This window comes from Hypomesus nipponensis, chromosome 24 (genome assembly GCF_054491055.1).
Source record: "Hypomesus nipponensis isolate SF chromosome 24, ASM5449105v1, whole genome shotgun sequence".
NCBI classification, from domain to species: Eukaryota; Metazoa; Chordata; class Actinopteri; order Osmeriformes; family Osmeridae; genus Hypomesus; species Hypomesus nipponensis.
The window spans coordinates 7,947,151-7,957,091 of NC_140384.1; the positions used below are offsets into that span (position 1 = coordinate 7,947,151).

Below are 9,941 nucleotides of genomic sequence, written 5' to 3' on the forward strand. Positions count from 1 at the left end.
CAGGGCCCTTAAAAATCCGTTCCATAGGGCTGCGCTTTATCATCGCCACCTGGTGGTTTACTGTAAGAACTGCACTTGTAATTCACACTTTGAACCACTAGATGGCAGTCTTGAAGCGCAGCCCAATGGCGCTGTCGAAACACTGGCCCTTAAAAATCCGTTCCATAGGGCTGCGCTTTATCATCGCCACCTGGTGGTTTACTGTGAGAACTGCACTTGTAATTTACACTTTAAACCACTAGATGGCAGTCTTGAAGCGCAGCCCAATGGCGCTGTCGAAACACTGCCCCGTAAAAATCCGTTCCATAGGGCTGCGCTTTATCATCGCCACCTGGTGGTTTACTGTGAGAACTGCAAGTGTAATGCTCACATTAAACCTCGAGATATGCGGTAGGGTCACAAACTCACTATGACCCAGCATGGGGTCATTAAATATGAATGAAAATGCATCGAATAAAGCCGTTTTCCCAATAACTTTTACAATGGAAATGATACTTTAATACTGTGCAATGCACACTTCACAATTGAAATGTTTATCAAATGTGTATTTTTCACAAAAGTCACTTTACAATACTTAATTTAAAATATAATCAATGGTTTCCCCTGTATTCTAGAAGCTCTTGTTGTAGTGAACACGTTTCAACCCCTCAAAACTCACTTGTTCTTTGCTAATAACATCATAGCATGCGTGTGTGTGTTTTGTGTGTGTGCAAAGTCCTAAGCTTAGTGAGTAATGTTCCCAAAATACATAGTGGGTAAATAAATAGTGGGCAGGCAGGTTTAAATTCCGTCATTTCAGAATTCTAATACATTGTGTAATGACATGCATAGCACTGGAAGATGTGGAATGATGAACAGAGGGTGAGTTTCACAGTGGAGTCGACAGCAGTGTTGTCTTTCCATCAGCACTGTCTGCTTTGACAGGCTTCTTGGACTGGAAGTCATTATGGATCTCCAAGAACGTTTTGTTCTTGGTCTCGGGAACCACCAGGAAAATGTATATCGCCACCAAACAGCAAACGACCAGGAACACCAGGAAACAGTACTGCTGCAGCCCAGTCTGTGGATGGAAAGATGTCAACACGTCAGATCTGGACCTGGCCTGTTCAACCCCTCCACCCCTTTTGTATCAAATGATAATTTAGTCATTTGACACCATTTCCTGCATTTTAAATAAAAAATTAATTCACTGTCGAACAAGCACTTACCACAATGAACGGGAAAACCATTCCTATGAAGAAGAAACTGAGCCAGTTCACAGAGCCTCCAATCATGTAGGCAGCAGGGCGTGTAGTCTGAGTGAACAACTCCGTGGACAAGATGTTTGTCACGCCGCCTTCAGGACAAAGAAGAAGAATCCTTAAATGAGTAAACAATGTAAAGTCTGATGCATAATGTGGTCTGTCAGTGGTGCTGTTGGTCTGTTACCTGGCCCCAAGCCAAAGCTCAGGATGAAAGCAAAGACACACGCCATGCTGAGATAAGGAACCCATGGGCTGGCAGTCTGGAGGGGCAGAGAGGATCACGGTGATGGTCTGAAGCCCTCCAGACAACTTTCAATCAAAGGACTCGCATACAAAATAATGGAAGACAAGTTGTATGATGCGCGAGTGTTAAATATAAAAATAAAAAGCCTTACATGGAAGGTGAGAGTCACAGTGAACAGAATGCACCAGATAGACATGAGGGTGTACCCTCCAATGATGAGCACTTTCCTTCCCAATCGTTCGATGAGCATGCCCTAAAAACACAACACATGACATGCAAGACACGTAGGCTTTCGTTGAAAACATTGTTGAATGAGACAATCAACATGGGGGAAAAAAAACCCTACAACTAATAACTGGTATAGTGAGGAGTGAGAATGTGTTGGTACAGTTATAGATAATTATATTATTTTTAAAATCCCCAGGGGAGTGTGTGTCAACACAGCAATGATCCAGGGTCTGGAACTGTGTGGGAATGCATAGGGATGCTTACACAGGTCAGGGCAGTGATGCACTCACAGGCACCTGTCCCCACAGCGGCATACGGTATCTTATCCTCTGAAATACCAGCCTGCCGAAACACATAATCTGCATAGAAATAAATCTGCAACGGAAAGACAGAAAACCAATCAAAAATCCACTGTAGTTGTAGAAAATGTAGAAAATCTTCATATTATGTGTACAGTGTGTGTATTGGGGCGCATTATAATTTACGTATTGATATATATATAAAAGGCTTTTGACTGTTAAATTAATTAATGAATTAAAGACTTAATGCATGAGATGCAGGTGGACATTGGATAAAGGGAAGTTTGGTGTTGGTGGCGTCCGTACAGCGTTGATGCCGTTGAGCTGCTGAGCACAGTTGATGATGATGATGGAGAGGAGCTGCCACCGGAGGCTGTGGTCTGAGAACAGCTCCCAGGGCCTCCTGGCTCTGACCCCCCCTGCGCTGACCCTCTCCCTCTCCATGTCCTCCAGCTCGCTGTCGAAGTTATCGGTGCCGTGCAGTCGTTTCAGCGCTGCAGAGAGACGCAGGAAACACCAGACAGGGATCACATGGCCAATGTGTATTTCACAAGTCAAAGGTTCTGCTTTTCACACATGAAACAAAAACAAAGGATTTTTCAGCGATACGTAATAAAAATGGTCTTTGAGAAGAAGCCCGCTTTCTGTGAACCTTCTGATAAATAATGTTCCGTGTCTTGAATCTGCATTCAATGGTAATGTGCACCACAACTGTAAGTCCAGTAATTCTCTTTTTACTTTTATTATCTGACCTCAGGTTTGATTGACGTCCTATCACATGCACCGGGTAAAACGATCAGAGTAAGGAAGAGAACTTGACTAACAGGTGTGAGGACCACACAAACAGACCTGCCTCTTTGTTAGTTTAACTGTCTGCTCATACTAAAATGGAGGCAGTTCTGTGAAGCCGTACCATTTTTACACCCTTGTTCATCTCCTTGGTCGATGAGCAGGTAGCGAGGGCTCTCTGGGAACCAGGGCAGAATGAGAAGCTGCAGGAATGCTGGGATACATGTGGTGGACAGCAGGATGGGCCAGTATTCCTCTTTACCCAGCAGTTCTCTGGAGGACACAGATGTAGCACAGTATAGAATGCAGATTACAGACCATGCGTTTCAAGTACTCTGATGTAAAGTCAAGGATGGGTCTTTCCTTACTTTAGACCAATCACCTGTCCAGTAAGAATCCCCCCAGTGATAAATATGGAGGTCCCCATCGCCATGGCACCCCGGAGTGCCTTTGGGGCTATTTCCCCCAGGTAGAGAGGCTGGGTGGATATGCCAACACCTGCAAATCAGGTGACAATCTATGAATGGTGACTTTCATATTATATCTCTCACGATCTAAAAAAATGAGTTCAGGGCGGGATGTTTACCTGCATTAAGCCCTGTGAAGAATCGTCCAACAATGAGGAGTTCAAACGCTCCAGTGGGGAAGCTCAGGCCCATGAACAGAGCTGCCAGCAGGGCAAACAGGTTGTTGAACAGCAGTGTCCCTTTTCTGAGAGGGAAGGAACACAGATCATCAATACGTACAGATCATAAAAGGGAAAGGGATGGATGAGTATTACTGGAAATGATGTATCAAAACATCTCTGATACCTCCCAAATCTAATGGCTAGTGCTCCACCAATAGATGCTCCAGCAAATCCTCCTAAAGTGAAAATGGACACGATGGTGGACCAGAGCAGAGTGAGGGCTTGCTCTGAGATCTGACTGTCATAACGTTCCAGCCAGGTTTGGTTGATGAAATTCTGCACAGACTGGAGAGAGAAAGCATCAGACAAAAGCAACAACAAAAAATAAACGGAATCTCATGTATACAGCACAGGTGTGATCAAGTTGCTTTGCATTTAATAAAGTTAACAACCCAAAATGTTGCCCTGCACAGCTTCTACAATTATTTATATTATAGGTTGATTCATTAAAAAGGCTCTTTGTGATATTCCCAAGGGAATCAAGTCATGTTTATAAGGTATGACTTACAATTTTGGAATATAAGCCTCAGGAGAATCATGTGACTCAGACAGTGATCGTGAGATCTTGAAGGTTGCGTGTGTAATTCCTATAATGGCGAGAATGTGTACGCAAGAGTAATAGCCTACCACAGCATTCAAATGACGCTTGGACGACAACTATCAAATGGCCGTAAATGACAATACAATAAAAACGTCTTACCTTCGTGGGGGCATTGATGATTGAAGTATTATAGCCACACTGAAAAGACCCTCCAATGCAAGCTGCGCATACTGCCAGTAGCAGTGATTTGTTAGGAAACTGAAAACATATGATAAGGTGATTAGTGTTCTATGATTTGGTTTAGACTACTTGAAGTAAACCGTATCTTTTTCTATGTACTTTTTTATTATTTGTAAACGGGGCTTAAGATTAGCTCCCATATAATATCGTGTATGTTAATTCTACACGTCTAGTTCAGTAATATAGGCCATTTAGATACAATAACGTTTTAAAAATATATATTATCACACTTACCCTAAATGTTCCCTGTGTTTCTTTTAAGTCGTTAAGTAAAGGCTGAAACTCTCCATTACTTTTTTCTTCATTCATTTTTAGTCTCTGAGTTTCCTCTATGGTTCCGTTTGTATTACGGTTTACAAATATACACTCTTGCAAGGAAAAGTTTGCAAAAGACTCATCCAATTAGAGGTAGACTGAGGTATGTCAGACAAACCTGTGAGAAGAGACATCTCATCTAGGACTGTCCACAAAGCTCTCGTTGAAGCGCTTCAGACAGTGCTTTTCCCAAATCCACCTCTATCTCGACACCCACAAAGGCGAAATATCGTGACGACCGCGAAACAAAAATGCTGACTACAAATTATATGTCAATTTTTTTTATCTTGCTTCTTTTTCCCAGTTGTTTAATTTCGGGAAAATGTTTTAAGATACAAGCAACTTAATTATTGTCTTTGAAATACAGTGCTACAAAACATTTCGTTTCAAATAAAAACATAACTATTTTTATATCATATAACTATTGCAATTGTATTGTCTACAATTTTACCACACAAGTGGGATATGCAGTAATCTTTTGGGTTTGCCTGATGATTGTTTTACTGTTAAGCATTTCTCCTCTCGTGGCGCTGAATTACTTCGTTGTTCTTCTTAATAACATGATCACATGCTTCACTGTGGCTGAAAACCCCATACAGATTATTGGGGAGGGGGGTTACCCAAGTGAATAAGTGAAGATTGACTTTACCATCTGTACTGAAATATTGAAAAAAAAAATCTAAATCAAACCTGGGCCACACGTGTCTCAAATTTAATCCCGAGATGAAACCTATAAAAGACCAAAATAAATGTAAAAAAAAAAAAAAAACGAAGCTGCTTTTGTAATTTTAATGTAAAACAAATGTCTTTCTTCATAAAAAACAAACAACATTTAGTATTCCTACCATATTAAGATAAAGAATAGCACCTAATTGATTGTAATGCTTTGTACATTCCCACATTATATAGTTAGAATGGGTTACATCTTGATTCCAGTTTTGGAAGCAGGTGCACGGCATTGGAAGATGTGGAATGATAAACAGAGTTTCACAGTGGAGTTTACAGCAGCGTGGTCTTCCCATCAGCACTGTCTGCTTTGATGGGCTTCTTCTTCTTGGACTGGAACTCATTATGGATCTCCAAGAACGTTTTGTTCTTGGTCTCGGGCACCACCAGGAAAATGTATATCGCCACCAAACAGCAAACGACCAGGAACACCAGGAAACAGTACTGCTGCAGCCCAGTCTGTGGATGGAAAGATGTCAACACGTCAGATCTGGACCTGGCCTGTTCAACCCAGTGGCGACCATCTCTCCTTTAAGTAACTTTAATTGTATAATTGACAACATCTCCTACACTCTGGAAAAGACCTGACCGGTCTACCGAGACCAAGACCACCTACAGAGGGCCAAACACTGATGACAGGGGTGGTACCATGTGATGCACGTCCATAACATACCTCTGAATTTTAACTACATTTGTTGGTAGTACCTTTAAAGTCACAGGAAGCACTTACCACAATGAACGGGAAAACCATTCCTATGAGGAAGAAACTGAGCCAGTTCACAGAGCCTCCAATCATGTAGGCAGCAGGGCGTGTAGTCTGAGTGAACAACTCCGTGGTCAAGATGTTTGTCACGCCGCCTTCAGGACAAAGAAGAAGAATCCTTAAATGAGTAAACACCTTTAGGTCAGACTGACTCTCAGATGTGTGATGTGGTCTGTCAGTGGTGTCGTTGGTCTGTTACCTGGCCCCAAACCAAAGCTCAGGATGAAAGCAAAGATACACGCCATGCTGAGATAAGGAACCCATGGACTGGCATCCTGGGGAGGGGGGGGGGAGATGAGGGAATATCAAATATCTGAGAGAGGTAGAAGCTATCCAGGCAACTGCAAATTACACGTGCTTGTTGTTTCAATAGATACTGTAGATGGATGGATACAAATAAAACATATACAAATAAAAAGCCTTACTTGGAAGGTGAGGGTCACAGTGAACAGAATGCACCAGATAGACATGAGGGTGTACCCTCCAATGATGAGCACTTTCCTTCCCAAGCATTCAATAAGCAGGCCCTAAAAACACAACACGGCGCAAGACAACCATCAAGTCGATGAAAACAGTGCTTTCAAACCATGACAGTTAATCGTCATTTTGAGATTGAGAAGGGAGAATTTGCTGGAAAAAAAGATGAAACATCCAAGGGAGTGCATGTCAGCAATGTTCCAGTGCCTGGAAATGTGTAGAAAGACAAAAGTATACTTACACAAGTAAGGGCAGTGATGCATTCACAGGCACCTGTTCCCACAACAGTGTACGGTATCTTATCCTCTGAAATACCAGCCTGCCTAAACACATAATCTGCATAGAAGTAAATCTGCAACAGAGACACAAACAACATCCCTTTAGAGTACCGTCCAATTATCAGCAAGTGTCATATGTTTGTTTATTTGACCCTGAATATGCTTTGATATTTCCATGTATAAATAAAATATTGAAGTGTGAGTGTGTGAGGTGGTTGTGTGGTGGAGGGAGGTTTGGTGTCGGTGGCGTCCGTACAGCGTTGATGCCGTTGAGCTGCTGAGCACAGTTGATGATGATGATGGAGAGGAGCTGCCACCGGAGGCTGTGGTCTGAGAACAGCTCCCAGGGCCTCCTGGCTCTGACCCCCCCTGCGCTGACCCTCTCCCTCTCCATGTCCTCCAGCTCGCTGTCAAAGTTATCGGTGCCGTGCAGTCGTTTCAGCGCTGCAGAGAGACGCAGGAAACACCAGACAGGGATCACATGGTCTTCCATTTGTTCAGCTTGTCATGCATTCACAGATATATTCAGCTAGCAAAAAAAATTGAGCATTCATCTATGAGACGTAAGGAAGATGGTCTTTGTGAAACCGGCCTTTGCTGTGAACCTGCTGTTAGTCATGTGCTTGGCTTGAATCTGTGGTCAGAGGCACCTCCAGGGGAACTTATTCCACAATTGATGTTTACGGTGGTATGTATGATCTAATATGGGGGTGACTTCCTGTCATGTGCAGCTTGCAAAATCAATCTTCAGGCCAAGAGGAAGAGTTATGCAGACGCCCCAAAAATAGACTTGTAGGTTTCCAAGCGTATCTGAACTGTTAGATCAGTATAAGATGTCATCAAATGGAGGCAGTTCTGTGAAGCCTTACCCTTCTTACACCCTTGTTCATCTCCTTGGTCGATGAGCAGGTAGCGAGGGCTCTCTGGGAACCAGGGCAGAATGAGAAGCTGCAGGAATGCTGGGATACATGTGGTGGACAGCAGGATGGGCCAGTATTCCTCTTTACCCAGCAGTTCTCTGGAGGACACAGATGTAGCACAGTATAGAATGCAGATTACAGACCATGCGTTTCAAGTACTCTGATGTAAAGTCAAGGATGGGTCTTTCCTTACTTTAGACCAATCACCTGTCCAGTAAGAATCCCCCCAGTGATAAATATGGAGGTCCCCATCGCCATGGCACCCCGGAGTGCCCTAGGGGCTATTTCCCCCAGGTAGAGAGGCTGAGTACAAATGCCAATACCTGCCAAACAGAAGACAAGATGATGGCACAAGACGCATGTCTATACCCAGGAACATGTATGTTCCATTTGTGAAATAGTTTCCCCCTGTGAGATGTTTACCTGCATTAAGCCCTGTGAAGAATCGTCCAACAATGAGGAGTTCAAACGCTCCAGTGGGGAAGCTCAGGCCCATGAACAGAGCTGCCAGCAGGGCAAACAGGTTGTTGAACAGCAGTGTCCCTTTTCTGAGAGGGAAGGAACACAGATCATCAATACATGCAGATAAACTGATCAAAACAGCCTGTGCACCTATTACGAACATTACGAAAACCTACCTCCCAAATCTAATGGCTAGTGTTCCACCAATAGATGCCCCAACAAATCCTCCTAAAGTGAAAATGGACACGATGGTGGACCAGAGCAGAGTGAGGGCTTGCTCTGAGATCTGACTGTCATAACGTTCCAGCCAGGTTTGGTTGATGAAATTCTGCACAGACTGGAGAGAGAAAGCATCACAGAGCAGTCTGAATATCTCTTAAAAACAGATCACAACTGAAATGTATATTTATTTTAATTAGCATGAAATTATGTAAACAACACCAAACTTTGAACACTAATGCATTGTAGGAAGGCAAGTATAGGATGCATTCAAGTTCAAAGTTGGTTACAGTGTTCTCCATAGTTCATTGTGATACACTTGAAACACCAAAGTACATCAACAATTCTGGTGTGACCTACAGTCCTGTTGGCAGATAAACCTCGGGGTCTTCATGTGACTCAAACTGTGACTATGTGTTCTGCGTGGGGACTGTGCATAATTTCAATTTTGTGGCGCGTGAAATGTTGACACAAAAAGGTTACGTTATATAAACAGAATGACGGTTCAACATTTACTAACAATAACATTATCTTAACTTAAGTAGCTGGCAGATACAAATTTAAGTAATCTAATTACTTACCTTTGTGGGAGCATTGATTATTGAAATATTATAACCATACTGAAAAGTCCCTCCTATACATGCTGCACAAACAGCCAGTAGAAGCGATTTGTTAGGAACCTGCAACAATAATAATGTGTTTAGCATTCTATAGGAATACAAATAACACATATTAAACATGTGTGGTTTGAACATGTATATAGCCCATAGAACTGACCTATCAATAACAACAAAGCTATTGTCATTTTTTAAATGTATGATTTTGTCTTTTGTTTTCATAAGGAATGATTGCTAAGGGTTGTCTCGTCAACATTTAAACTTAGTCCAATAATAATAGACTAATACTACACCTACCTTAAATGTCCCCTTTGATTCTTTTATGTCTTTAAGTAAAGGCTGATGTTCCTCGTTTATTTTATCCCTCGTCATTTTTATTCAGTTTCCTACACTACCGTTTCTGTTATGGTCTTCAAATGTTAACAATCTCGCAAAGAAAAAGTTTTCAATGGGCTCATCCTTCAGCGGGAAACCTCTCGTCAACTGGACGAGGATCCCAGTTAATATAGTGTACATGATACAATTGATGAGTTGTCCTTTCTAAAGCATACACAATTACATTAGCATCGTTTTTTTCTCCTTCACGGAAGCACAGTACAGCTCTAAGTTGCCTACTGAAAAGACATGTGCAGAAATGTATTTCACTGTGGATGCAGCTAATCAATTTTATGCGGAACTAATCTTAGAGAACTTGTGGAAAAAGTTGAAACCTGTTGATGATTAAATAAAAAACATCAGCCTACCTCTCGCTGTGATTCTGTTGACTCTTCATTTATGTTCATTTTAAAAATGGATCAGTGAAAGAAAATATACAGCACACATTTAATCAAATGCCACAGCAGTCTGATTCTGGATTCCAATTATCTGGTAGCAAAATGATTTGACCTAATA

General features: G+C 42.1%; 2 protein-coding genes across 2 annotated transcripts; both read right to left on the reverse strand.

Moving 5' to 3' along the window:
* Positions 1-471: 471 nt before the first annotated feature.
* On the reverse strand, positions 472-4,766 carry LOC146233011 (solute carrier family 2, facilitated glucose transporter member 11-like). Its single transcript, XM_084690452.1, has 12 exons — positions 4,508-4,766; positions 4,193-4,291; positions 3,617-3,777; positions 3,391-3,515; positions 3,173-3,302; positions 2,929-3,077; positions 2,322-2,509; positions 1,981-2,091; positions 1,640-1,741; positions 1,429-1,504; positions 1,209-1,336; positions 472-1,060 (listed from the first exon to the last, which is right to left on the reverse strand). Exons 1-12 carry the CDS (start codon positions 4,580-4,582, stop codon positions 869-871), a joined length of 1,536 nt encoding a protein of 511 aa, XP_084546578.1. The 5' UTR covers positions 4,583-4,766; the 3' UTR covers positions 472-868.
* Positions 4,767-4,822: 56 nt separating this feature from the next.
* On the reverse strand, positions 4,823-9,594 carry LOC146233012 (solute carrier family 2, facilitated glucose transporter member 11-like). The gene is made up of 12 exons (XM_084690453.1): positions 9,348-9,594; positions 9,015-9,113; positions 8,391-8,551; positions 8,176-8,300; positions 7,946-8,075; positions 7,702-7,850; positions 7,089-7,276; positions 6,796-6,906; positions 6,503-6,604; positions 6,277-6,352; positions 6,045-6,172; positions 4,823-5,773 (listed from the first exon to the last, which is right to left on the reverse strand). Exons 1-12 carry the CDS (start codon positions 9,420-9,422, stop codon positions 5,588-5,590), a joined length of 1,530 nt encoding a protein of 509 aa, XP_084546579.1. The 5' UTR covers positions 9,423-9,594; the 3' UTR covers positions 4,823-5,587.
* Between the last annotated feature and the right edge of the window lie 347 nt (positions 9,595-9,941).

What these genes read in the sequence shown, in the direction of transcription:
- LOC146233011 (XM_084690452.1), bottom strand. Translation starts at nt 4,582, where the DNA reads ATGAATGAAGAAAAAAGTAATGGAGAGTTTCAGCCTTTACTTAACGAC. An exon ending in CTTCACAGGGCTTAATGCAG is followed by an intron (nt 3,303 to 3,390) that starts GTAAACATCCCG and finishes CCTGATTTGCAG; the next exon opens with GTGTTGGCATATCCACCCAG. An exon ending in GAGCTTTGGCTTGGGGCCAG is followed by an intron (nt 1,337 to 1,428) that starts GTAACAGACCAA and finishes TTTGTCCTGAAG; the next exon opens with GCGGCGTGACAAACATCTTG.
- LOC146233012 (XM_084690453.1), bottom strand. Translation starts at nt 9,422, where the DNA reads ATGACGAGGGATAAAATAAACGAGGAACATCAGCCTTTACTTAAAGAC. An exon ending in CTAGCCATTAGATTTGGGAG is followed by an intron (nt 8,301 to 8,390) that starts GTAGGTTTTCGT and finishes CTTCCCTCTCAG; the next exon opens with AAAAGGGACACTGCTGTTCA. An exon ending in AGCTCAACGGCATCAACGCT is followed by an intron (nt 6,907 to 7,088) that starts GTACGGACGCCA and finishes TCTCTGTTGCAG; the next exon opens with ATTTACTTCTATGCAGATTA.